The sequence below is a fragment of the Bos grunniens genome, chromosome 25 (assembly GCF_055505025.1).
Source record: "Bos grunniens cultivar Pamir isolate PY7600 chromosome 25, Bosgru_T2T1.0, whole genome shotgun sequence".
Lineage (NCBI taxonomy): Eukaryota > Metazoa > Chordata > Mammalia > Artiodactyla > Bovidae > Bos > Bos grunniens.
The window spans coordinates 41,273,297-41,299,324 of NC_141189.1; the positions used below are offsets into that span (position 1 = coordinate 41,273,297).

Consider the following 26,028-nt stretch of genomic DNA (forward strand, 5'->3'; position numbering starts at 1 on the left):
CAGAGTGCATCCAGTCTACCTTCCCTCACCCCCTTGGTGGGGCCTAAGAGGGATGGGAGCTCCCTTCTTTGGCCCGAGCTCCCTTTGTCGGTCACCTGCAGCCCCGCTGGTGACATGAAGGTCAGAAGCCCTCCAGGCCATGTTGGGAGCCAGGGTCACGTGAGTGGCCTGGCTGAGACCCGGCCTCCAGCCCTTGGTGCACAGCCAGTCTTTGGGCAGAGGTGGCCGCCAGGCCCTGCGTGGACAGCCAGGCTCCAGGAGGAGCAGCGGTCAGGGATCGGGGTGGGGGTCGCTTCCTGAGCCTCGTTCCTGGATGTCGTGAGCAGGGGGTGAGGGGTGGCCCTAGGTACCCCAGCACCGCCCGAGGTGTGCACTTGGGGTGTAGGCTTCACTCGGCCTCGACTCCCAGGAGGGCCTTGTCTCCACACCAGCCAGTTCTTACTAAGCTCCACTGTGCATGGGCTGGGTGGGGCAATGGAGCTGGGCTTGGGACAGCCCCTAGCTGCTGAGGGAGCTGGGACAGCAGGGCTGGGGGGGCACCTGCGGTGGGGGTCTGGACTGGGCTGTGGCTGGGGGCACTGGGCTGGTGGGACCTGGAGACAGACAGGCCTGGCGGAGGCACTGTGGTCTCGTGGCCCGAGGCCTGTGGTCATCACTGGGAGGGCCGGGCTGGCGAGCGGTATTCTGGGATGTCCGAGGGCCAGCGTGACACCCGGACGCACAGAGGCTCAGAGGGCGGGAGGCCCAGGCCACGCCAGTGTGGAGAATGGTGCCCACTGAGTCAGGCTGGTCCGGCGTCCCCATCCTAGAATCTGGACACGTGGGGCGACCGGCCTCCACCTCCAGGCCGGGAGGTGAGGTGGCATTGGTGGCTGGAGAGTGTCCCTGGGAGGACTCGCAAGGGGCTGGGGTCATGCTGTCACTGTGTCACCATGTCGCCAGCGCTGCGGCTGTCGGCAGGTCGAGGGGCTGTTGTGCTGTTTTCTTGGCATTTCTCCAGTTGTTACAAGACTGGGCGTACAAGACTGGGCGTGTTCTTGTACATCTGTGACGTTTTGTATTTCTCATCCTATTCTCATCTCTGGCCTTTTTAAAATTTTCTTTCCTGGAGTAGCTTGCTTGCTTTATGGTTTGTTAACAGCACATATGGAGAGAGTATTATGAGCCTTTATGGCATCACCGACTGAAGGGACATGGGTTTGAGAAAGTTCCAGGAGATGGTGATGGACAGGGAGGCCTGGCGTGCCACAGTCCATGGGGTCGCAGTCAGACACGACCGAGTGACTGAACAACAATCCGTGGTCTTCATTGCTGGTGCTTTTCCCAGCTGGTAGTTTGTTTTCCGATATATTGTGTGGATGTTGCGTGCTTTTATGCAGTTGTATCTTCTGGCTTTTGAGATTTTCCTTCTGTTCATAGTTTCTGCTTTGAGAACCTGATTCCTCTCCTGTGCTTGTGCTGGGGTTGGTTCTTTGACACGGTTCTATTGACCTTGAGTGCCTGGGTTTATGGGAGTCCAGCTCTACGTGGTGCCCTGACCCCGGAGGGTTAACACAGGCTGTCACTGTTGCTGTGCTGCGGGGTCCTCCACCAGGGTCCCTCTCCCTTGGTCTGGTCTGTGCCCCACTGTGTCTCAGGACACCCCCCACCCCCCCGCCCCAGCAGCATCTGGGTGCCCAGCCCTGGAGACCCTTGGGCTGCCTCCTGTGTTCTGAACCCCGTGTGGAGGGGTGAAGCCTGCCCCCCACGATGCACCCAACCCTGCTGGGCAGGAGGGGCAGGGGAGGGCATGGACACAGTGCTAGGGCCAGCTCCTCCTGCCTTGGGTTTCCCAGATGGGCAGCAGCACTGACCTGGGCAAACGGAGCTCCGGGTGGGTGGCCACGGGCAGAGGGCGTCTGGGCCGCCCCATGCTGACCTCTGTCTGCCGCACTCTGCAGGGATGTCTCCCACAACCTGCTCCAGGCGCTGGACATTGGGCTACTGGCTAACCTCTCGGCGTTGATGGAGCTGTGAGTGTCCCCCAGGGGCGGCTGCGGGCTTCCACGCTGCAGGCGGGCGGCAGCCTGTCCCCGTGGTGGTTCGGGGGCTCATGTCAAACCACGTTGAACCCCTCCTTTCTTACAGGGACATAAGCAACAACAAGATTTCTACGTTAGAAGAAGGAATATTTGCTAATTTATTTAATTTAAGTGAAATGTAAGTGTCGATGGTTTTGCTGGCTGTGGGTGGCTGGGCCTGGGGGCCCCGCGCTGCCCGCTGAGCCTGCCCCACCCCCTACAGAAGTCTGGGTGGGAATCCGCTCGAGTGTGACTGCGGTCTGGCCTGGCTGCCGCGCTGGGTGGAGGGGCAACGGGTCCGCGTGGTGCGGCCCGAGGCGGCCACGTGCGCCGGGCCTGGCCCCCTGGCTGGTCAGCCGCTGCTTGGCGGAGCGCTGCTGGATGGAGCCTGTGGTGAGTGTGCCAGGGGGCATGGCTGAGTGGCCAGGTGGGACCCCTGCAGGTCCTCTCGGGTGGGGGGCAGTTACTGACTGGGGAGGGGTCGGGAGGGCTCGGAGGTGATGCAGTCTGGGATGGGGTGGGGTGAGGGGCGCACCCTTGGGACCGGCCTGCCCGCCCTTGCAGGTGAGGAGTATGTTGCCTGTGTCCCTGACGACAGCTCGGGCGCCGTGGCGCTGGTGGCCTTCTTGGCTGCCCCCGAGGGCCCACTGGCCCCTGAGGCCTGCAGCGCCCTCTGCTTCGCGGCTGGCCAGGCCCTCGCAGCCCTCTCGGAGCAGGGCCGGTGCCTGTGCGGGGCGGCTCGGCCCCCCAACGCCTCTTCCGCCTGCCTGCCCTCCTGCTCCGGCCCCTCCCTGCCCCCTGCCCCTGCCTGCCGGGGGCCCAGCCTCCTCCAGCACGTCTTCCCTGCCTCCCCGGGGGCCACTCTGCTGGGGCCCCAAGGACCCCTGGCCTCTGGCCAGCCCGCAGTCTTCCATGTCACTGCCTCGCTGCCGGTCAGCTCCACGCACTGGGACTTCGGTGATGGCTCCCCGGAGGTGGATGTCACGGGCCCGGACGCCACTCACCGCTATGTGCTGCCCGGCCGCTACCCCGTAACGGCCGTGCTGGCCCTGGGGGTGGGCTCTGCCCGGCTGGGGGTGGAGGTGCGGGTGGAGGCAGCCCCCGCTGCCCTGGAGCTCGTCTGTGTGGCCTCGGTGCACAGTGAGGAGACCCTGCAGCTCGGCGTCCGAAACCGCGGCGGCTCGGGCCTGGAGGCCGCCTACAGCATCGTGGCCCTGGGAGAGGAGCCAGCCCAAGGTGGGGCCCGCCCTGGCCGCGTCAGGTGGGCGGACTGCCCGGGCCGGGCACACACTGACGCCCGTCTCTGCCCTCTGCCCCCAGTGGTGCACCCGCTCTGCCCCTCGGACACGGAGATCTTCCCCGGCAATGGGCACTGCTACAGCCTGCGGGCAGAGAAGGCGTCCTGGGCGCAGGCGCAGGAGCAGTGCCGGGCCTGGGCTGGGGCCGCCCTGGCCATGGTGGACAGCCCCGCCGTGCAGCACTTCCTGGTCTCCCGTGTCACCAGGTGCCTGCCCGGGTGTGGGGCGTCTGCAGGGGCTGCGTCTGGCCGGCCGGCGGGCTCCGGGCAGCAGCTGTGTTGTGCCCGTGGGCGGCTGCTCCTGTCGGTTCTCCTGATGCAGCCATGGCCACAGGGGTGCCCGCTGTGGTAGTTGGCCCCTACCCGGCCCTGTGTCCTCCCTGTCTGCCCGAGCTGGGCCCCTCCTGCAGAGGGCGGGGCAGGTCTGGTGTGACCTTGCTGGGCGGTCCGTGGTCAGTGCCGCCCACAGCCCAGGAGCCTCTTGGGCACTCTGGCCATCCAGGCCTGTGGGGGACTCCGCTCCGCAGCAGTCACCAGGGGTGGCCCTCAGAGCCTGCTGAGTGATGGGGTGGAGGCTGGCCCCCTGCCCCCCTGGGTCCCTGTGGGAAGGGGCTGACGGGCTGTGGGCCCCGCTGAACGTCCTGTGTCCTGAGGGGAGATTGAGGCTCAGAGCGGTCACAGCCCTTGCCCCGGGTCCTGGGGTCCCCAGGTAGTAACACAGCCCCAGTGCCTGGCTCTGACCCTGCCGCCCACCCCCACGCCCTGCCTCCAGGAGGGTCTCTGCCTGCAGAGCTGTGGGGCTGGCCCATTTGGGGGCCGGTGTGTGGGTGTCTTGGTGCCCACAGGCCTCCCCTGGAAGCCTGCTCCTCCCCTGGACGTAAGTGGGTCCGGTGGCCGGCCCAGAGTGAGGCAGAGCCCCCTGCAGGTCTCAGCTGGACCCCAGCCCCGTGGGGTGGGGCTGGGCAGGTTCTGGCCTGGGCCCCGCTTGCCAGGTCCAGTCTCCGAGCCTCAGTGTGCCTGTCTGGAAGTGGGGATAGAGGCGGAGCCCCTGACGGGCTGCTGCGAGGCGGGTGCCCATCCCTGGGGAGCCCCTGAGCGCCGGCCCTTCGCTGTCTGCCTCAGGAGCCTGGACGTGTGGATCGGTTTCTCAGCTGTGGAGGGGGCGGCAGCAGGTCCCGCGCCCCAGGGCGGCGCCTTCAGCCTGGAGAGCTGCCAGAACTGGCTGCCCGGGGAGCCGCATCCCGCCACGGCTGAGCGCTGCGTGCGCCTGGGGCCTGCTGGGCAGTGCAACACGGACCTGTGCTCAGCGCCGCACAGCTACGTCTGTGAGCTGCGGCCCGGAGGTGCGCGGGACCCGGGGTGGGTGGGTGGGAGCGCCTGCTGCCCTGGCCAGGAACCCTGGAGTCCTCCCCACCTGGCCAGCACAGCTGCTCCTAGCACCGGTTCAGTGCTCGTCACACGTCTGCTGAGCGTCCCCTGTCTACGGCGAGCCAGGGCCTGCTGCTAGGCGGCTCAGTCCCAGGTCCCTCAACCCCTGGGCCCCCAACACTCTCCTCCCGCCCGGGCCTACCATTTCATTGCACGCTTGTACCCCAGGCCCCGTGTGGGACGCAGAGAACTTCCTCGTGGGAGCGCCCAATGGGGACCTACAGGGGCCTTTGAGCCCCCTGGAACAGCAGGAGGCCCTCCTGGCTCCCCAGGAGCCCGTCGAGGTAGGCGGGCCCTTCGGACTTCTTGCTTCTAGAAAGCAAGAAGACTGGGATTGGCCTAGGGGTCCAGTGGCTGGCACTGCACGCTCCCAGTGCACGGGACCAGGTTTGATCCCTGGCAGGGGAACTAGATCCTGCAGGCCGCAAGGAGGATTGATCCCACGTGCGCAGAAGAGACACAGTGTGGCCAAATAAGTTAGTTTGAAAAGCAAGACAGTCCCTCCACAAAAACCCCAAGAAGCCTTTTGCTGGGACTTATTAACATCCTGTGTCCAGTGGGGAGAATTTAGAAAACCCACTGCAGGGCAGAGGAGAGGAGCACCCTGGCTGGCACCCGGGAGAACCCCCAATCTCCCGAGCCTTCTCTCTCCATTTGAGGGTATTTTTTACAAATGAAGGTGGGGTTCCTATTGCTCAGAGACGGTTTTGACCTGATGTTTTTCTCCTGAGCCACGTGGTCTCCTACTGTGTGAGACGAGGCCACTAGGGGGCTCCTCCCCTGACTGGCGGGTGTTAGGATGTCGGGGTGGGGCCAGGCTGAGGGTCGGGGCCTTCGGAGCTGAATGGCCCCCTCCCTGCCAGGTGATGGCGTTTCCTGGCCTGAGCCCGAGCCGCGAAGCCTTCCTCACCGCTGCCGAGTTCGGGACGCAGGAACTGGGCCGGCCCGCCCAACTGCGGCTGCAGGTGTACCGGGCGGGGCGCAGAGCAGGTGGGACCCCGTCCTGGCAGCGGGACTCGGGGGGCGTGAATGGCCTCTCTGCTCTGTTGCATCTTGTCGATTTGTTGCCCACTGGGCTGGTCTCCAGCCTCAGGGTGGACATAGTGGGGCCAGGAGACGCCAGTTCATGCAGGGCATGCCAAGGACAGTGGCTCTGGAGGGGAGCGTGCTGGGGCTGGGGTCAGACGGGGAGAGGAGAGGTGCTGGGGGCTGGGGACACTGGCTGGCAGGACCCCGTCTCCTAGCAGGGTGTCCCTGTGGTCTGTAAGCACACTGGGGCCCCCAATATCCCTCCTTTCCTTGTAGGGGCCCCAGAAAACAGCAGCGAGCCCCAGGGTAGGTCCCTGGAAAACAGGACTGAGCTGGCCCCTGTGTGTGCACCAGAAGGGCCCCTGTGCCCCCAAGCCAATGTCTGCCTCCCTCTGGACACCCCCTGCCACCCTGGGGCCTGTGCCAACGGATCCATGCCAGGGCCAGGCCTCCCTGGGGTCTCCTACGTGCTGTGGAAAGAGTTCCTCTTCTCCGTGCCTGCGGGCCCCGCCACCCAGTACTCGGTGCGTATCTCTGGCCCCTGCTTCCTGCCTCCCTCCACCCCCGAGGCCCCGGCTTCCCGTCACACAGACCAAATACAGTCCCTTCGGCCAAGCCATCCAGTCCCCTGCGGCCTGCTGCTGCCTCAGTAGTGCCCTCCTCCCCTGCCCCCACCCCAGGGCCTTTGCACTTGCTCTCTGGGCATGGCTGGTCAGCGTCCGGCAGAGGCCCCGCCCCTGTCCAGGCAGCCCACCCCTCCTGTGTCCTCTCTGTCCTGTGCCCCATCCGTCCCTGCCCTGATCGCCTTGGAGGCCCCTGGGAAGCCGGGTGCTCCAAGGAACCGAGGAACGTGGAGGCCCCTGTGGGGAGTGACTCAGTGCCCCTTCCCGTATTGAGGACGCAACCCGGCCCTGCCGCCTTCTCCCGCAGGTCCCATTCCATGGCCAGGACATCACCCTGCTCCCCGGTGATCTCGTCATCTTGCAGCACGACGCGGGGCCGGGCACCCTCCTGCGCTGCCCCCCGGCGCTCAGCTTCCCAGGCTCCGAGGCTTCGTATTTCTCTGCCAATGCCTCAGCCTGGCTCGCCCACCTGCCTGCCCAGCTGGAGGCGGCCCCGGCTGGCCCCGCCTGTGCCCTGCGGTTGCTGGCCGCCACAGAGCGGCTCACCCCTCTGCTGGGCCTGGGCCCCAACCCGGGGCTGCGGCGGCCGGGGCGTTATGAGGTCAGGGCCACAGTGGGCAACAGTGTATCCAGGCACAACCTGACTTGCATCTTCGACGTCCTCTCCCCAGTGGCCGGGCTTCGGGCCATCTACCCGGCCCCCCAGGACGGCCGCCTCTACGTGCCCACCAGTGGGTCGCCCCTGGTACTGCAGGTGGACTCGGGCACCAATGCCACCGCCGAGGCCCGCTGGCCCGGGGGCAATGCCAGCGCGCCCTTTGAGGCTGCCTGCCCAGCCGCTGTGGCCACCCTGGCGCCTGGCTGCGCCCAGGAGGCCAATGGCAGCCTGTTTTCCATGCTGACGCTGCCCAGGCTCCGCGAGGGCGAGCACGAGGTGGAGGTGGTGGTGGAGAACGGGGCCGGCCGGGCCAACCTCAGCCTGCTGGTGATGGCGGAAGAGCCCATCCGCGGGCTCCGTGCCACACCCAGCCCCGAGGCCCGCGTGCTGCAGGGCGTCTTGGTGGTGAGTGGGGTCCCTGCCCCGCCGAGATGCGGCTCCCAGTGGAGGGCCACCCGTCCCCATCCTGGAGCGTGCCTAGCCGCTGGGACACTGGGCCTGGTGTTGGGTCCTGGGCAGGCCCCTGCGGGTGGCCCTGCGCGCAGAAAATGGCTCGTCCATCCCCGAGTGACGGGAGAGTCACCTCCGGAACAGTTGTTTTGAAAACACTTCTTTCTCCCACGTTTCCTGAGCCTGCTTTTGAGCTCTTCACCTGCCTTCGACCGCCCTGTTCCTGGGTGTGTTTTGAGACCCCCACTGGGGTCTCACCAGGTGAACTGAGCCCTTTCTAAGGTTGGGGCCCACTGCCGCCCGGCCGCTGTCGGGCTGCGCCTGTGCTCTGGGTGCCCGTCTTGCACACGGGCCATTGTGCAGTTGCGTCCCGTCTTCCTTGCTTACACCTGTCGGGTGACGCAGGGGAGCGTCCAGAACCACGAGGCCCGTGGGGACACACGTGCCTCCCGAGTGGGAGCCTGGGATGGGGGTGCAGGCTGTGGTGGGTTGGCCTCTGGTCTTGGGCACTGGGCCTCCGAGGTACAGAGAGGTTGGTGTGTGGCCAGGCCTGGGCTCAGCCCTGTATGGTATGACGACCTCCATGGCTGAAAGGGAAGCCCACAGACAGCCGTGTCCAGGCGGGTGGACCTGGGCTGGGGGCAGCGTCCGTCCCCCAGGGACCTTGGCCTGGGACAGGCCGTGGCCGCTCACGTGGCGCCCTTCTGCAGAGGTACAGTCCCGCGGTGGAGGCCGGCTCGGACGTGGTCTTCCGCTGGACCATCGACGACAAGCAGTCCCTGACCTTCCACAACGTGGTCTTCAACGTCATCTACCAGAGCGCAGCAGTCTTCAAGCTCTCGGTGGGTCGGGGTCTCGGGCGCAGGGGTGGGAGGGGCGGGGCGTGGGGAGAGCGGGGCGTGGGGGGGGCGGGGGCAGGACCCAGGGCGTGGGGTGGGGCGTGGGGCGGGGCGCGGCACTGCTCACCTGTGCTTTCTGCTCCGCTCTGCTCCCGAGGACCCCGTGGCAGCGGTGGGTGAGTGCGGGGCTTGGGGGGCTCTGTCCACACTGCTTCGCGGCTGGCGGGCGGCCTGCTCACTGCTGCCTGTGTCCACAGCTGACGGCTTCCAACCATGTGAGCAGCGTCAGCGCGCACTTCAACGTCACCGTGGAGCCGATGCAGCGGATGCGGGGCCTGTGCGTGTCGGCAGTGCCGCCCGTGCTGGCCCCCAACGGCACGCTGGCGCTGGCCGCCCACGTGCTGGTGGACTCAGCTGTGGAGGTGGCTTTCCTGTGAGTGCAGCGTCTCCCCCAGCCCCCACCTCCCTGCCAGAACGTGCTGGGGACACGGGCCCTTCGGAGGGGCCGCATCAGGGCGGTGGTTCCCGGGAAGGGGGCTGCAGCCGGGCCAGCGGGCACTGCAGGGGTGCAGTGGGCCCTCCCCAGGCTGCTCACCGCCTGCTCCCTGCCCTGGCAGGTGGACTTTTGGGGACGGGCAGCAGGCGGTCGGCCAGTTCAAGCCTCCGTACGACTCGTTCGAGGTCCCAGACCCCACAGTGGCCCAGGTGCTGGTGGAGCACAACACCTCGCACACCTACACCTTCCCAGGTAAGGGCTGCCTCCCGCCCTCACGGCCTGTAGCTTGGGCGCGCTCTGCCCTGGGACAGCGCCTCCCTGGGGGGTTGTCCCTGGGTCCTGCCTCCAGAATGCAGCCGGGCTGATGGCCTGGGGCCCCTGCTAGCGTGAAGAAGGGAGGTGAGGGGGGATTGGGCCTCAGAGACCCGTGATGCGAGTCTGCCAGCCAGAAACAGACCCCTTCTGTCCCTCCTGTTCCCCTCCCCTGAGCCTTTTCTGGGGGAGAAGGGGAGATCCTTCTAAGTCGCTTCTGAAGTCCCAGAAGCCTCACACAGAAGTGTAAACAGCCTGTGATCCTGGCCCTGCACCCGCCCGTCACCCAAGGGCATTTGCACCTGAGTTGCCCTTCACCTCTTTCTGCCTCGCCCTGTGTGGAGAGCACACTCTGCCTGGGGCCCTGTTTGCCCCGTGGCCCCGCCAACAGCCCAGGGGCTGGGGTGGGCGGGTTGTGAGTGGGGTGGCAGCGCTGGCTTGGCCACATCCCCACTCGGGGCCTGTCCACCAGGTGAGTACAGCCTGACCCTGCTTGTGTCCACCGCCTTCGAGAACCTGACGCAGCAGGTGCCTGTCAGCGTGCGTGCTGCCCTGCCTGCCGTGGCTGTGGCTGTGGGCAGCCAGGTCCTGGTGGCTGGCCGGCCCGTTGCCTTCTTCCCGCGCCCGCTTCCGTCGCCCGGCGGTGTCCTCTACACGTGGGACTTCGGGGATGGCTCCCCAGCTGTCACCCAGCCCCAGCCAGAGGTCAACCACACATTCGCCTTGAGGGGCACGTACCGTGTCCGCCTGGAGGTCAACAACACAGTAAGCCACACGGTGGCGGACGTCAGCGTCCGCGTCTTCGAGGAGCTCTGCGGCCTGACGGTGAGCCTGAGCCCCGCCGTAGAGCAGGGTGTGCCCACGGTGGTCAGCGCTGCCCTGGATTCCGGTGACAATGTCACATGGACTTTCGACATGGGGGACGGCACGGTGCTCACGGGCCCCGAGGCCACGGTGGAGCACGTGTACCGGCGGGCGCAGAACTGCACGGTGACGGTGAGCGCGTCCAGCCCTGCCGGCCACCTGGCCCGCAGCCTGCCTGTGCACGTCTTCGTCCTGGAGGTGCTGTGGATCGAGCCGGTGGCCTGCATCGCCTCCCAGCCGCACGCCCGCCTCACGGCCCATGTCACCGGGGACCCTGCCCACTACGTCTTTGACTGGACTTTCGGGGACGGTTCACCCAATGTCAGCATCCAGGGGGACCCGACCGTGACGCACAGCTTTACGCACAGCGGCACGTTCCCGCTGGCGCTGGTGCTGTCGAGCCGCGTGAACAGAGCACACTACTTCAGCAGCGTCTGCGTGGAGCCTGAGCTGGGCAACGTCACCCTGCAGCCCGAGAGGCAGTTCGTGCGGCTTGGGGACGAGGCCCGCCTGGTGGCCCACGCCTGGCCCCCCTTCCCCTACCGCTACACCTGGGACTTCGGCGCCGAGGATGGCGCCACCCACGTCGGGGGCCCCGAGGCCACGTTCACCTACCGGCTCGCGGGCTCCTACCTTGTGACAGTCACCGCGGCCAACAACATCTCGGCCACCAATGACTCGGCGCTGGTGGAGGTACAGGAGCCCATGGAGGTCACGGGCATCAGGGTCAATAGCTCCCATGCTCTGGAGCTACAGCAGCCCTACCTGTTCTCCGCTGTGGGCCGTGGGCACCCTGCCAGCTACCTGTGGGAGCTGGGGGACGGCAGGCAGCTGCAGGGCCCCACGGTCACTCATGCCTACAGCAGCACAGGCTGCTTCCAAGTCAGGGTGGCCGGCTGGAACGAGGTGAGCCGGGGGGAGGCCCGGCTGAATGTGACTGTACAGCGGCGCGTGCGGGGGCTCAGCCTGAACGCCAGCCGCACAGTGGTGCCCCTCAACGGCAGCGTGAGCTTCAGCACTGTGCTGGAGGCCGGCAGCGATGTGCACTACTCCTGGGTCCTCTGCGACCGCTGCACACCCATCCCCGGGGGCCCTACCATCTCTTACACTTTCCGCTCTGTGGGCACCTTCAACATCATCGTCACAGCCGAGAACGAGGTGGGCGCCGCCCAAGACAGCATCTTCGTCTATGTCCTGCAGCACATCGAGGGGCTGCAGGTGGTGGGCGGCGGCTGCTGCTTCCCCACCAACCGCACGCTGCAGCTGCAGGCTGTGGTGCGCGATGGCACCAACATCTCCTACAGCTGGGCCGCTCAGCGCGACGGTGGCCCCACCCTGGCTGGCAGCGGCAAAGCCTTCTCGCTCACCGTGCTTGAGGCCGGCACCTACCACGTCCAGCTGCGGGCCACCAACATGCTGGGCAGCGCCTCAGCCAACTGCACGGTGGACTTTGTGGAGCCGGTGGGGTGGCTGGCCGTGACTGCCTCCCCGAACCCAGCTGCCGTTAACACAAGTGTCACCCTCTGGGCCGAGCTGGCTGGGGGCAGCAGCGTCACTTACAGCTGGTCCCTGGAGGAAGGGCTGTGCTGGGAGACCCGGGAGCCTTCCACCACCCTCATCTTCCCCAGCCCCGGCCTATGCCTGGTCACAGTAGTGGCCAAGAACCAGCTGGGCTTGGCCAATGCCAGCGTGGAGGTGGTTGTGCAGGTGCCCGTTGGCGGCCTCAGCATCCAGGCCAGGGAATTGGACGGCGGCTTCGTGGTGGCCGGTTCCACAGTGCCTTTCTGGGGGCAGCTGGCCGTGGGGACTGACGTGAGCTGGCGCTGGGCTGTGCCAGGTGGCAGCAGGCAGGGCCAGCACATCACTGTGGTCCTCCCTGATGCCGGCCCGGTCTCGATCCAGCTCAATGCTTCCAATGCGGTCAGCTGGGTCACGGCCACGCACAACCTCACGGTGCAGGAGCCCATCGTGGGCCTGGTGCTGTGGGCCAGCAGGAAGGTGGTGGAGCCTGGGCAGCCGGTGCACTTTCAGATCTTGCTGGCCGCTGGCTCGGCCGTCCGCTTCCTCCTGCAGGTCGGCGGGGGCGGCCTCGAGGTGCTGCCCACGCCCCACTTTTCCCGCAGCTTCCCCCGGGTCGGGGACTACACGGTGAGCGTGCACGCCGAGAACCGTGTAAGCCGGGCGCAGGCCCAGGTGCGCATCTCGGTGCTGGAGGCTGTGGGTGGGCTGCAGGTGCCCGACTGCTGCGGGCCGGCCATCGCCACAGGCGCTGAGCGGAACTTCAGCGCCCGCGTGCAGCGGGGCTCCCGCGTCGCCTACGCCTGGTACTTCTCGCTGCAGAAGGTGCAGGGGGACTCGCTGGTCATTCTGTCAGGCCGTGACGTCACCTACACCCCTGTGGCCGCGGGGCTGCTGGAGATCCACGTGCGCGCCTTCAATGAGCTGGGCGGTGTGAACTGCACGCTGCTGGTGGAGGTGCAGGACGCCATCCAGCACGTGGCGCTGCGCGGCCCCCGCTGCTTTGCCAACCGCTCCGCCCACTTTGAGGCGGCCACCAGCCCCAGTCCCCGGCGCGTGTCCTACCACTGGGACTTCGGGGATGGGGCCCCAGTGGAGGACACAGAGGGGCCCTGGGCGGTGCACTCCTACCTGCAGCCCGGGGACTACCCCGTGCAGGTGAACGCCTCCAACCTGGTGAGCTTCTTCGTGGCGCAGGCCACGGTCACCGTCCACGTGCTGGCCTGCAGGGAGCCCGCGGTGGACGTGGCCCTGCCGCCGCAGGTACTCATGCGGCGCTCCCAGCGCAACTACCTGGAGGCCCACGTGGACCTGCGGGACTGCGTCACCTACCAGACCGAGTACCGCTGGGAGGTGTACCGCGCCACCAGCTGCCAGCGGCCTGGGCGCACAGCCCGGGTGGCCCTGCCCGGTGTGGACGTGAGCCGGCCCCAGCTGGTGGTGCCGCGGCTTGCGCTGCCCGTGGGCCACTACTGCTTTGTGTTCGTGGTGTCGTTCGGGGACACCCCGCTGGCCCGGAGCATCCAGGCCAACGTGACGGTGGCCCCCGAGCGTCTAGTGCCCATCGTGGAGGGCGGCTCCTCCCGCGTGTGGTCAGACTCTCAGGACCTGGTGCTGGACGGAAGCAAGTCCTACGACCCCAACCTGGAGGATGGCGACCAGACACCCCTCAGCTTCCACTGGGCCTGCGTGGCCGCAACGCAGGTCAGCCACGGGGGCACGCGTCCTCCCCACCCCGCGCGGGGCGTCTGTGTGATGAGCCCAGCAAGCCTGGGCTCCGAGTGCCCGGTGAAGGGCGGGGGGTGGAGGGTTGGACCACAGTTGGGGGTAGGGGGTCTTGCTGCTGCAGGCCAGAGCAGCTCTGGGGTCTCACCACCACCCCCCGTTATGGGCTGCAGAGCGAGACCGGTGGGTGTGCGCTGAACTTCGGGCCCCGCGGGAGCAGCGTGGTCACCATCCCTCGGGAGCGCCTGCGTGCCGGCGTGGAGTACACCTTCAACCTGACCGTGTGGAAGGCCGGCCGCAAGGAGGAGGTCACCAGCCAAACGGTGGGTGCTACTGCGGCCCAGCCTTGGAGAGCCCTCGGCCCTGAGACGGGTGCAGCTGGCAAGGCGGAGCCCACGCAGTGCCTAGCTCCCGTTCCCAAGTGGTTTTTTTACGTTTTGGGGGCTTTGGAAGTCATCGGTCTTGAGTTGTCACTCCTCTCGATGCCATTTCTGTTTAATAAGACTGCCCTCGGCTTGGCTTCCCTCCAGAAAGGCCGTATAGGCGCAGGAAGCCTCAAGGCACAGCCCTAGGCCGTCCCCTCCTGGCACATGGGGGCCCCTCCCGGAATGGGGAGGCCTGGCCTCACGTGCATGGCGCAGTCTCTGTCCCTGAGCACTGCACCCCACCGGCTGTGATGGGAGCCAGTGCACCAGGCCCTGCTGGTGCCTGGGATGGGGTGCATCCCCTGTGCCAGGGGGGTGCCAGGCCTCCGCCCGGCGGGGGTCCTGCCCAGAGGGGCCATCTGGGGCTGTGTGCCAGGGACCCCCCAGAGTGCACAGCAGCGGGGCGCTTGGACGGAGCCATACCTGGCTCGCTGTCGTCCCTGCACGGATGTGTGCACTCGCTCACGCCTTCCTGCCTCTGCTTCTCCATCCACTTGTGTCTGGGCGCCTGTCGGGGGCCCTGGGGGCTGCAGAAACCAAGTCCTCGTGGTCTGTGCTCCTCAAATCCCCTCCCCCAGCTTGGGAGTCACAAAACCACACAGAGTCCTGGGTGAGGGCTGGGCCTGAGAGGAGCCTTGGCAGGTGGCGCCTGCAGGGGAGGAGGCACAGGAGGGCTGGGGCACAACAGGGTCTGCTGCTGCCCTCCGCCTGGGCAGACGGGAGGGTCTGATGTCAAGCAGAGCCCACGCAGGTGGCAGGCCCCTCACCCCGACGGCTTCCAGGTGCTGGTCCGCAGCGGCCGGGTGCCCATTGTATCCCTGGAGTGCGTGTCCTGCAAGGCGCAGGCGGTGTACGCAGTGAGCCGCAGCTCCTATGTGTACCTGGAGGGCCGCTGTGACAACTGCGACGGGGGCCTGGAGCATGGGGTGAGTGGGAAGGGGCTGGGGGCGCTGGGTGGTCCTGGGGGAGACCCTCCCCCAAGCACCGTGGTCTCCGTGCCCCCCTCAGCTGTGGGCTGCGCGCAGCTTCAGCAACGAGACGCTGGTGCTGGACGCGACGACCACATCCACGGGCAGCACGGGCATGCGGCTGGTGGTGCGGCGGGGCGTGCTGCGCGACGGCGAGGGCTACACCTTCACGCTGACCGTGCTGGGCCGCTCAGGCCAGGAGCAGGGCTGTGCCTCCATTCGCCTGGCGCCCAACCGCCCGCCGCGAGGCGGCTCCTGCCGCCTCTTCCCCGTGGAGGACGTGCGTGCGCTCACCACCAAGCTGCACTTCGAGTGCACGGGTGAGTACGGCCGGCCGTGGGGTGGGCAGGCCGGGCGGGGACCCCGCTGACACCCTGGGCCCACAGGCTGGCAGGACGCGGAGGACGCGGGGGCGCCGCTGGTGTACGCCCTGCAGCTGCGGCGCTGCCGCCAGGGCCACTGCGAGGAGTTCTGCGTCTACAAGGGCAGCCTCGCCTCCTATGGGGCCGTGCTGCCGCCTGGCTTCGCGCCCCACTTCGTGGTGGGCCTGGCTGTGCTGGTGCAGGACCAGCTGGGGGCCGCCGTGGTCGCCCTCAACAGGTGAGCCCGTGCCCACAGAGCCAGCCCGCTGGCCAGGGGTCAGGGGAGGGCCCAGCCCCTTTCACGCCCCGCCTCTGCCCTTAGGTCTCTGACCATCACCCTGCCAGACCCCCCCGGGGACCCTGCTGACGGCCCCCTGGACCTCACGGGCTGGCTGCATAGCCTGGCGGGGAGCACGCTGCCGGGGCTGCTGCGGCAGGCCGACCCCCAGCACGTCATGGAGTACTCACTGGCGCTCATCGCTGTGCTCAACGAGGTGGGCAAGACCCCCCCATGCCAGGCGACCCCCACCCAGGTCCTGGGAAGCCCCTTTTGACGGTGTCTGGCCGGCGCTGCCCGCTGACGGCCCTGTGCCCGCAGTACGAGCAGACCTTGCCTGTGCTGGCGGAGCCGGACCCCAGGCAGGAGCTGCGTGCCCAGATACGCAAGAACATCACGGAGACGCTGGTGTCCCTGCGGGTCAACACGGTGGACGACATCCAGCAGGTGGCAGCCGCGCTGGCCCAGTGCACGGTAGGGCAGACCCAGCCCCACAGCAGCCCGGCCCCCCACATCCCGAGAGCTCCCTTCCTAGCCAAGCCTGCACGGCTACATGCCCCCAGGGCGGCCCCCAGGGCTCTGGGCACAAGAAGCACCCGGGGAGGGCGGGTGGGGGGGTGGGCAGCGCGGAGTGGAGACGCTGTTCTGTGCTCCACCCCGGGCCTGTGGTCCCCACCCCGTTGCCCAGGAGTCAGTGGCCAGGCTGGGCTGGGCTCTGTTCTGATGGGGGCTTGGTGTCAGGGGAGGCCGGTGGCTGTTGCTGAGGCCTCAGGAGGGTAGTGCGGGATCTCTGCGCTGGCCGTGGTCACCAACTGCTCTGTAGCTGGCTCGGGTGTGTGAGGGGCCAGGATGGCTAGTGGGGCCACGCAACCTTGAACTTGGCCTGCATGTGGGGAAGGGTCACTGAGGGGCTTCTGGGAGAGAGACTGGGGGTGGAGGCGTGTTCAGTGTGGATCCTGCAGAACACAGCGGGAAGGGTGCTTCGGAATGGCCAGTGGAGGCAGGGAGCCCCCTGCAAAGGCTGCGCTAGGGGCAGGGTGAGTGGGGCGAGCCCCACCTGGCCTGGCCAGCTGGCTGGACGCAGTGTGGGCGCCCTGCAGGTGTCCAGCCGGGAGCTCGTGTGCCGCTCATGCCTGAAGAAGACGCTGCACAGGCTGGAAGACATGATGCGTATCCTGCAGGCGGAGACCGCCACGGGCGCGGGGACGCCTACCACCATCGCAGACAGCATCCTCAACATCACAGGTGCGCCGCCCCGCCGACCTCTGCCCCCTCCTCTCCCTTGACCCCTCCCACAACCCCTCCCCTCACTTGCCTCCCCCCACCTCCTCTGCCACCCACAGGCGACCTCATCCATGTGGCCAGCTCAGACGTGCAGGGCCCACAGCCCTCGGAGCTGGGGGCGGAACCGCCCTCCCTGCTGGTGGCATCCAGGGCCTACCAGCTGTCGTCTGCCCTCGTGGGCATTCTCACACGCTCCCGCGTGCTCAACGAGGAGCCCCTGACACTGGCAGGCGAGGAGATCCTGGCGCAGGGCAAGCGCTCGGACCCACGGAGCCTGCTGTGCCAGGGTGACGTCCCGGGCCCCGGCTGCCACTTCTCCATCCCCGAAGCCTTCAGCGCAGCCCTGCCCAACCTCAGCGACGTGGTGCAGCTCATCCTGCTTGTGGACTCCAACCCCTTCCCCTTTGGCTACATCAGCAACTACACCGTCTCCACCAAGGTGGCCTCCATGGCCTTCCAGACGCAGGCCGGCGCCCAGATCCCTATCAGGCAGCTGGCCTCGGAGCGCGCCATCACTGTGAAGGTGCCCAACAACTCGGACCAGGCTGCCCAGGACCAGTGCGTCCCTGCCGGCTCCACCGTCATCCAGCCCCGGGCCTCGGTCAGCGTTGTGGTCACCCCTGAGAACAGCAACCCCGAGGCGGGGCTGCACCTGCAGCTCACCTTCACAGTGCTGGACGGTGCGTGGCCAGCGGGGCCCTTGGTGGGCGGCCTCCTCCTCTCTGCACCCGACTCATGTGGGGCTGCAGGGTGGCCAGCTAAACCTGTGTTTCTCACAGGCACCCCCAACTTGTGGCCTGTGTTAAGGCTTGTGTCCTGCTTCATGGGGCTCTAGGGGCCTGGCCAGAGGGCCACAGGGGTGGGCTCCCAGGGCGTGTGGGCTGCCCGGGCAGGGGTCTGAGCTTGCCCATGCCGCCTGCCCACAGAACAGTACCTGCCGGACGAGCCCGAGCCCTTCCTGGCTGCCTACCTGCACTCAGAGCCCCGGCCTAACGAGTACAACTGCTCAGCCAGCAAGAAGATCAGCCTGGAGGCCCTGGCGGGTGGCGACCACAGGCCCTACACCTTCTTCATCGCCCCGGGGTGCGGTGCGCAGCGGCCTCGGCGGGTGGGCTCCCCGTGGTGGGAGCGGCGGGGCGGGGCTGGGTGGGGCGGGGCCTGGCCGTGACACGCCCCCCTCCAGGTCCCGCGACTTGGGCGCGAGCTACCACCTGAACCTGAGCAGCCACTTCCGCTGGTCGGCGCTGGCGGTGTCCGTGGGCCTGTACACGTCGCTCTGCCAGTACTTCAGCGAGGAGCACATGGTATGGCGCTCGGAGGGGCTGGTGCCCCTGGAGGAGACCTCGCCCCGCGAGGCCGTCTGTCTCACCCGCCACCTCACCGCCTTCGGTGCCAGCCTCTTCGTGCCCGCCAGCCGCATTGAGTTCACCTTCCCCGTGAGTGGCGCCGCGCCCGCACGGAAGGGGGCCCAGTGCCGTGGTGCGCGGCCTCGGGGCTGACGGGCCTGTCTCCCCAGGAGCCGGCCTCCGGCATCAACCACGTCGTCCTGCTGACCTGCGCCGTGTGCCTGCTGACCTACGCAGTCATGGCCGTGATCCTGCGTAAGCTGGACCAGCTGGACGTCCGCCGGGTCCGCGCCATCCCGTTCTGCGGGAAGGGGGGCCGCTTCAAGTACGAGATCCTGGTCAAGACTGGCTGGGGCCGGGGCTCAGGTGAGGGGCTTCCGGCGGGGCAGGTTCACACACAGTGGCCTGTGGGCATGCAGTCCCACTGGCATGCACAGGTGGGCAGGATCAGCCAGGCCATCGACCGTGTGGTGGTTTAGTCGCTAAGTGGCCCCATGGACTGTAGCCTGCTAGGCTCCTCTGTCCATGGGATTCTCCAGGCGAGAATACTGGAGTGGGTTGCCATTCCCTTCTCCTGGGGATCTTCCCGACCCAGGGATCGACCCGGGTCTCCTACATTGCAGGCGTATTCTTTACTGACTGAGCCAGCAGGGAAGCCCATTGATTACTAAACGGTAGCAGGTCGTCCGGGTGAAATGTTGTGAATTTCACAATGTCTCTAGCTCTCTGACCATCAGTTATAGCCATCAGAGAAGCAGGTTGGCATGGGGTCAGTACTGCGCGACATACACGTTGGACGCTGAGATCAGGCATCTTATTTCTTTGTGGGAAACTGAGCAAGTAGTCTGAGCGGTGTTCCCATCGGTGAGCGCCGCCTTAGGGGCGTCCTTGTGTTTCGGCCAGAGGTCACTTTACTGCGCACATTGTCCACGCTCCTGCTGTGAAGCACCTCTGAGAGCTCGTCTCATGTGAAGAAGCGTTTGCCGTATTGGTTGCTCCGCGGTGTCTTCATCCTTTTTGTTGCAACCAGTGTCCTTGCTCATGTCGGCCACTCGTTGCCACTGGCGGCGTTTTTAGGGCCTGGGGCGGCGGCAGGAGCTGCACAGTTGGCTAGGTCTTCAGTTACGCGTTTGCCTTTAATTTAAAGCGCACTTTTTTGGTACCAGTTTTCATCTCTTTGCTGTGCTTTCGTCTTTATCACCGGGTCCCCTCTCTTGTTAGGAAAGTGTTTATTTTCTTAAATTTTTATGTGTTTATCCTGAAGCTGCCCCAGGTCTTGGTTGCTGTGTGGGCTTTCTCTAGTGGTGCGGGTGCTCCTCTCTGGCTGCAGAGCACAGGCTCCTGGCACTGACTCAACACTGCAGCTCGTGGGCTCTAGAGCCCGGGCTTCGTCACTGAGGCGCCCGGGCCGAGTTGTCCCACCACATGTGGAATCTTCCAGGACCAGGGATCGAACTTGTGTCCCCTTCATTGCAAGGCAGATTTTTACCAATGGACCGCCAAGGAAGTCCGGGGAAATTTTCATTTCTGAAGTGTGTTTCTGTTCCCTTCTGTGACATTCATAAAATGTCGTGTGGGTTTATCGTGGCTGACACGGGGGCGAGACCACGTGCGCCTGGTGGTTTGTGTGAGACAGGTGCGCAGGGACTGGTCAGCAGCAGGCTCTAGAAGGGGTGGTGTCACCAGTCAGCACCAGCATATGGGTCTCTTATTCGTGCAGCAGACTGCGGGCTGGCAGCCATGCTTCTGTCCCATGTGGTCACTCGCAGTTAATGCTCCACCGCCACCGGGGCCGTTTATGGAACAGTTTGAGGGCCTGAGATCGGGCCTTGCCTGTTGAAGGGAGATCAACAGGCAGACGTGCCGGGGTCAGCATCCGTGGACAGAAACCCAGAGTTGCGCCCCTGTCCGCCTGTGCTCCAGGGACCACGGCTCACGTGGGCATCATGCTGTATGGGGCAGATGGCCGCAGCGGCCACCGACACCTGGATGGGGATGGAGCCTTCCAGCGCAACAGCCTGGACGTCTTCCAGATTGCCACCCCGCACAGCCTGGGCCGCCTGTGGAAGATCCGTGTGTGGCACGACAACAAAGGTGGGGCCCACTGCCCGCCCACTGCCTGCCCTGCACACCCACAGCCCGCCGGCCCTGACTGCCCACTGCCCGCCCTGCCCTGTCTGCCCCACCTGCCTACCACCCGCTGGCCCTGACCGACTGCCTACCGCCCGCTGGCCCTGACTGCCCACCGGCCCTGACCACCTGCCTGCTCTCACAGGGCTGAGCCCCGCCTGGTTCCTGCAGCACGTCATCGTCCGGGACCTGCAGAGCGCCCGCAGCACCTTCTTCCTGGTCAACGACTGGCTGTCGGTGGAGATGGAGGCCAACGGGGGCCTGGTGGAGAAGGAGGTGCTGGCTGCAAGTAAGACCCCTCCTGGCAGCCGCAGCAAAACAAACCAATGCCTGGCCTGGGGTCTCCTGAAGCCCGCCTGTCCCCCTCAGGCGATGCGGCGCTATGGCGGTTCCAGCGCCTCCTGGTGGCCGAGCTGCAGCGCGGCTTCTTCGACAAGCACGTCTGGCTCTCCATGTGGGACCGGCCACCTCGGAGCCGCTTCACGCGCATGCAGCGCGCCACGTGCTGCGTCCTCCTCGTCGGCCTCTTCCTGGGTGCTAATGCCGTGTGGTACGGGGCTGTGGGGGACAGCGCCCACAGGTGCGTGCTGTGGCGCCCACCCGCCTGCCTTGGCACCCCCCCCCCCACCCCCCCCCCCTCAAGCCAGCCCATGTGTCCTCTCCCGCAGCCAGGGCCCTGTGTCCAGCCTGGCCCCGCTGAGCCTGGACACCGTCGCTGTTGGCCTGGTGTCCAGCCTGGTCGTCTACCCCGTCTACCTGGCCATCCTGTTCCTCTTCCGCATGTCCCGGAGCAAGGTGGGTGCGTGGGGCTCCTGAGCATGGCCGGGCTGTCCAGGAGGGCCAGAAGGGGTCAGCACCTAGAACACGTCAAAGTCAGGCATGAACGGGCCCTGTGAGCTGCCGATGCCCGTGCCTCAGATCACTGAGCAGGCAGGGACGGGCTCCCTGGATGACAGGCCGCAGGTTCTGAGAAAAACCAACCCGAGGACAAAGTCTGAGCAGACCCCGGGCCAGCGCGGCAGTGGGAGGTCACTTAAAACCTCCAAGAACAGCCCAGGTGGCCTCACTGGTGAGTCTCCCGAGCGGTCATGGAAAGAGCAGCACCAGTCCCACATGGGCTCGATAAAACCTGACGGGCGCCTCCTGACTCTTCCCTGAGGCCAGAGCCAGACAGAGACCTCACGCAGCGCTCAGCAAAGGCTACACGCCTCGGCCAGCAGCCTGGTAGGGTCGTTCTTGTCTCTGTGTGGCCATCCACGGTTACGCTGATTCAAGTTAGATACAACTCCAGCTTCTGGGTCACAGGAGTCACTCCTGGCGCTCCATGTCGGCGGCACGTGGCAAGCGGCTCCTATGATGGAGTCTGTAGGTGTAGAGCGCACGTGTGGTTCTAGAAGGTTCTCAGGACAGCACTGCTGCAGACTCTGCTTGCCGGGGCGGGCACGCCTCCCCAAATGGGGCCCCAAGTTGTGTCCCGCTTACACCTGCCTCTCCCGCAGGTGGCAGGGGGCCCAAGCCCCACCCCCGCAGGCCCGCAGGCACTGGATGTGGACAGCTGCCTGGACTCGTCCATGCTGGACAGCTCCATGCTCGCCTTCCCAGGACTCGGTGGCGAGGTGCGGGCTCCCCGGGGCCTGCCCGGGTGGGGCTGCGGCCTGGGCACTCTGGGATCAGGCTCTCTATATCTTTCTCAACAGGCGTTTGCTGGACAAATGAAACAGGATTTATTTCTGGAGGATTCTAAAAGGTGGGGTCCCTAAAGAAAGCATGAGCTGTTTCTTGTGTGGGTCAGATGTGCCTCGCGAGGGTTGCGTTGTGTGTCCTCATCCATGTCGTGGGCGTCGCGTGTCCTCGTCCGTGACGTGGGTGTCGTGTGTCCTTGTCCATGTCGTGGGCGTCACATGTCCTCCTCCACGTGTTGTGTGGGTCACTTGTCCTCTTCCATGTGTCCTGTGGGTCACATGTACTCATCCGTGTGTTACACGCCTGTCCTGGGAGCGTTTGCTTAGAGCCTTGTGACAGGACTTGGGTTGGGTGTGTGTGCAATCATGTGCCCGGGCACCCCTTGCTGACTGTTGCCTGCAGCCTGGTGTGCTGGCCATCCAGCGAAGGCACCCTCAGCTGGCCAGACTTGCTGAGTGACCCGTCTGTCATGGGCAGTGCCCTGCAGCGGCTGGCTCGGGGCCGGATGGGCCTCACGCCAGGCCCAGAGGAGGACAGTCTCTCCCTGGTCAGCCCTTCCTCGCCCGCCAAGTATTTCTCCGCTTCAGGTGCGCGGGGTAGGGAGGCACTGCCCAGGCCCCCAGGAGGGCTCTGGGCTGACCTGTCCTGCCCCCTACAGATGAGAACCTGATCCGGCAGATCCTGGCTGAAGGGGCCGGCAGCCTGGCCCCCACCCAGGACACGCAGGGAGAAACGGACCTGCTCGCTGGCCTGTGAGTGCCGGGTTCCAGGGGCAGTGGTGGGGAGGTGCAGTGCTGTGGGGCAACAGCTGCTGGAACGGTGGCAGGAAGGACGGGTGTTGGTCCCAGTACTGTGAGGCGAGCACCCCCGAGCAGCCAGCAGGCCCGGCACCCTCTGCCTGGCCTGGGGTGGCGTCCTCTTTCCACAGAGGCCAGAGGGGGCTGGTTGTGCCCCTGAGCAGTATGCCGCTGACGGGCGAGTACCTCCATCTTGCCTCAGGTGCAGTGCCCCTGGCGAGAAGACCCAGCCTGCGATGCTGCGGAGCCCGGGGGACATGAGGCTGCCCAGCCCAGGCCTGACGTGGGAACAGCCCCCGCCAGCCAGGCTCCCCAGGACAGGTGCGCGCCCAAGTCCCAGGACAGCCTCCCGCTCTTCTGAGCTGCTGCTGACCCATCTGTCTGCCTTCCTAGGGCTGGTGGAGGGTCTGCGGAAGCGGCTGCTGCCAGCCTGGTGTGCGCCCCTGGCCCACGGGCTCAGCCTGCTCCTGGTGGCCGTGGCCATGGGTGTGTCGGGGTGGGTCGGCGCCAGCTTCCCCCCCAGCGTGTCTGTCATGTGGCTCCTCTCAAGCGGCTCCAGCTTCCTGGCCTCGTTCCTCTGCTGGGAGCCGCTCAAGGTGAGAAGGGTGCAGGGGGCCACCCCGCCAGCCTCTGGCTGCCATGGGCCCCTCTGATGCCAGCCCTGGCCCAGGTCCTGCTGGAGGCGCTGTACTTCGCCCTGGTGGCCAAGCGGCTGCACCCCGATGAAGATGACACCCTAGTGGAGAGCCCGGCCGTGACACCCGTGAGCGAGCGTGTGCCCCGCGTGCGGCCGCCCCACGGCTTTGCGCTCTTCCTGGCGAAGGAGGAAGCCCGGAAGGTCAAGAGGCTGCACAGGATGCTGCGGGTGAGCTCGGGCCCCGTGCTGGCGCGTGGCCTCCCTTCCCGGCCTCCTGGCACAGGCAGCACCTTCCAGAAGGGCCCACCTTTCTCAAAAACCTCAATGCGCCCTCCTCCTGAGCACAGAAGGCCTTTCTGCGGGTGGTCTAGGGCTCTGCGGGCTCCGCCCCTCCTGTGACCTCCTCCTGCCCAGCCTCATGGGGCCCTGGTGTGGCTTCTTGGCCTTTGCAGACCATGTGTGCCCACAGGCCTGGCTCTCAGCACCAGCCTCTCTGGCTTTGGGCACTTTGCTGCCCAGTGTGTGGAAGCCATGCTCTGTCACAGGCTGCACCCATGGGGCGCCAGACTGGGTTTGGCTGACCCTAGGGCCATCCCTGCCCCCCAGGGCCTCCTGGTTTACATGTTCTTCCTGCTGGTGACACTGCTGGCCAACTACGGGGATACCTCGTGCCACAACCATGCCTACCGCCTGCAGAGCGCCATCAAGCAGGAGCTGGACAGCCAGGCCTTCCTGGCCATCACCCGGTACGGACGCCCTGTGTGCAGGCACAGGTCTGTCCTCCGGGCCAGGGTGGTGCTGACGCCAGCCAGGGTCCACCTCAACCCTGCCCTTGGTGCAGTGCAGCCCCTCGGGGGTGTTGGGAAGCGTCTCGATCCATTTCTGGTCATCAGAACTGGAGTGGGTGCTGCTGGCCATGGGGAGAGGACACAGGACAGGCCCAGCACAGCTTCACCAGCCCTGAGTGTCAGGAAGCCCAGGCCGTGCCGCCTCCTGTGGGCAGCACTGGCCGCCTCCCACTGACCCGGCCAGGACTGGTAGCAGTGCGCCCTGGGCCTCTCACCCCGGGGGGGCCGGGCTGTGAGGGACGGCCATGTGACCGACTCTGGGTCTGGGGTGGGCAGGTCTGACGAGTTTTGGCCATGGATGTCCCACGTTCTGCTCCCCTACATCCACGGGAACCAGTCCAGGCCGGAGCTGGGGCCCCCACGGCTGCGGCAGGTGCGGCTGCAGGAAGGTGAGTAGCTGAGGGGCGCCCTGGCACTTAGCCTAACTTGTTTCCAAAGGGAAGCCTTTGCCGGAGTCTGGATCCAACACCCCCAGCTGGGTGACGGCCTGCCTGGGTCTCCTGATGTGCAGACAGTGACACCTGCTTCCTGGGGTGCTGGGCGGGTTCAGTGAGCCCTGCCGAGCTTGGCCCGGAGGCTGGTGAACAGGCAGGGCCCTGAACCCTCTGCTTTCAGCGCTCTGCCCGCACCCGCCTGGCTCCAGGAACCCTGCGTGCTCAGCTGCCTCGAGTGGCTTCAGCACCAGTGACTATGGTGTTGGCTGGGGGAGTGCTGCTCTAAACAGCTCTGAGATCTGGGCCTACTCGGCGCCAGACTTGCTGGGGTGAGCCTGGAGGGCGGCCGGAGTGCCGGGGGCAGGGACAGCCCTTCAGAGGAGCTTGCTGGGGCACGGGCGCTGACGTCGCCCCTCCCTGCAGCGTGTGGTCCTGGGGCTCCTGTGCCGTGTACGACAGCGGGGGCTACGTGCAGGAGCTGGGTCCCAGCCTGGAGGAGAGCCGTGCACAGCTGGGCTTCCTGCAGCTGCACAACTGGATCGACAACAGGTGGGCCCCGCGCTCGGCCCCTCCGCCCGCTCCCTGCACGCGCCGCCCCGTCCCCACGACACCTGCTGCCCGAGCCCCTTTGGAGAGCACCGGCCTCTCCCAGCGCTGCCCCCTCCGACTCCTGGCCCCTGCCCGTGCCCTCCGCGCAGAAGCCGCGCCGTGTTTGTGGAGCTGACGCGCTACAGCCCAGCCGTGGGGCTGCACGCCGCCATCACGCTGCGCCTGGAGTTCCCGGCTGCCGGACACGCAGTGGCAGCGCTTAGCGTCCGCCCGTTCGCGCTGCGGCGGCTCAGCGCTGGCCTCTCGCTGCCGCTGCTCACCTCGGTAGGCCCCGCCCCGCCCTCCTTCCATGGACCTGACCCCGTCCTCCAGGGCCCGCCCCAGGGCCGTGGCCCCGCCCTCCACGGGCCTGACCCCGCCTCGGCTCCACCCCGCCCCACCAGGTGAGCCTGCTCCTGTTCGCGGTGTACTTCTCGGTGGCCGAGGTGCGTGCCTGGCGCAGGGAGGGGCGCGCGCGCGCCACACGGGCTGGGACCTGGGCGCGGTGGCTGCTGGTGGTGCTGACGGCAGCCGCGGCGCTGGTGCGTTTGGCCCAGCTGGGCGCCGCCGACCGCCAGTGGACCCGCTTCCTGCGCCGCCGCCCGCGCCGCTTCACCAGCTTCGAACAGGTGGCTCAACTGAGCGCCGTGGCTCGCGGCCTGACCGCCTCGCTGCTCTTCCTGCTCTTGGTCAAGGTGAGGGCTGAACCGGTGGGGTGGGGCGGACAGCGTTGGCAGGGTTAGTCGGCTGACGCCCTGTGTTCGCAGGCCGCCCAGCAGCTGCGCTTTGTGCGCCAGTGGTCGGTTTTTGGGAAGACACTGTGCCGGGCGCTGCCCGAGCTCGCGGGGGCAGCCTTAGGCCTGGTGGTACTCGCCGCAGCCTACGCGCAGCTTGCTATCCTGGTAGGTCCGGTGGGGGGCCGTGGGAAGGCGGCTGATCCCGGGCCCGCC

The 26,028-nt window shown here is 66.8% G+C and overlaps 1 protein-coding gene across 2 annotated transcripts in view; it reads left to right on the forward strand.

Moving 5' to 3' along the window:
* PKD1 (polycystin 1, transient receptor potential channel interacting) overlaps nt 1-26,028 on the forward strand; it is a 39,375-nt gene that overhangs the window by 11,454 nt on the left and 1,893 nt on the right. The window contains exons 2-44 of one of the 2 annotated variants that reach the window (XM_086376204.1): nt 1,941-2,012; nt 2,128-2,199; nt 2,284-2,453; nt 2,625-3,296; nt 3,381-3,564; nt 4,480-4,700; nt 4,954-5,069; nt 5,649-5,775; nt 6,091-6,338; nt 6,745-7,500; nt 8,256-8,387; nt 8,642-8,817; nt 9,002-9,132; nt 9,665-13,278; nt 13,473-13,622; nt 14,507-14,650; nt 14,733-15,012; nt 15,079-15,292; nt 15,377-15,548; nt 15,653-15,805; nt 16,432-16,576; nt 16,675-17,295; nt 17,542-17,698; nt 17,799-18,051; nt 18,132-18,327; nt 19,885-20,055; nt 20,237-20,380; nt 20,461-20,671; nt 20,760-20,886; nt 21,591-21,707; nt 21,789-21,838; nt 22,177-22,361; nt 22,433-22,526; nt 22,774-22,892; nt 22,965-23,167; nt 23,242-23,436; nt 23,815-23,954; nt 24,333-24,445; nt 24,672-24,819; nt 24,914-25,039; nt 25,189-25,363; nt 25,483-25,773; nt 25,846-25,980. In XM_086376204.1, the coding sequence (XP_086232330.1) occupies nt 1,941-2,012; nt 2,128-2,199; nt 2,284-2,453; nt 2,625-3,296; nt 3,381-3,564; nt 4,480-4,700; nt 4,954-5,069; nt 5,649-5,775; nt 6,091-6,338; nt 6,745-7,500; nt 8,256-8,387; nt 8,642-8,817; nt 9,002-9,132; nt 9,665-13,278; nt 13,473-13,622; nt 14,507-14,650; nt 14,733-15,012; nt 15,079-15,292; nt 15,377-15,548; nt 15,653-15,805; nt 16,432-16,576; nt 16,675-17,295; nt 17,542-17,698; nt 17,799-18,051; nt 18,132-18,327; nt 19,885-20,055; nt 20,237-20,380; nt 20,461-20,671; nt 20,760-20,886; nt 21,591-21,707; nt 21,789-21,838; nt 22,177-22,361; nt 22,433-22,526; nt 22,774-22,892; nt 22,965-23,167; nt 23,242-23,436; nt 23,815-23,954; nt 24,333-24,445; nt 24,672-24,819; nt 24,914-25,039; nt 25,189-25,363; nt 25,483-25,773; nt 25,846-25,980 (11,920 nt within the window). Of the gene's footprint in view, nt 1-1,940; nt 2,013-2,127; nt 2,200-2,283; nt 2,454-2,624; nt 3,297-3,380; nt 3,565-4,479; nt 4,701-4,953; nt 5,070-5,648; nt 5,776-6,090; nt 6,339-6,744; nt 7,501-8,255; nt 8,388-8,641; nt 8,818-9,001; nt 9,133-9,664; nt 13,279-13,472; nt 13,623-14,506; nt 14,651-14,732; nt 15,013-15,078; nt 15,293-15,376; nt 15,549-15,652; nt 15,806-16,431; nt 16,577-16,674; nt 17,296-17,541; nt 17,704-17,798; nt 18,052-18,131; nt 18,328-19,884; nt 20,056-20,236; nt 20,381-20,460; nt 20,672-20,759; nt 20,887-21,590; nt 21,708-21,788; nt 21,839-22,176; nt 22,362-22,432; nt 22,527-22,773; nt 22,893-22,964; nt 23,168-23,241; nt 23,437-23,814; nt 23,955-24,332; nt 24,446-24,671; nt 24,820-24,913; nt 25,040-25,188; nt 25,364-25,482; nt 25,774-25,845; nt 25,981-26,028 lie in introns of those variants that run through there. The other variant, XM_086376205.1, reaches the window with a different exon arrangement.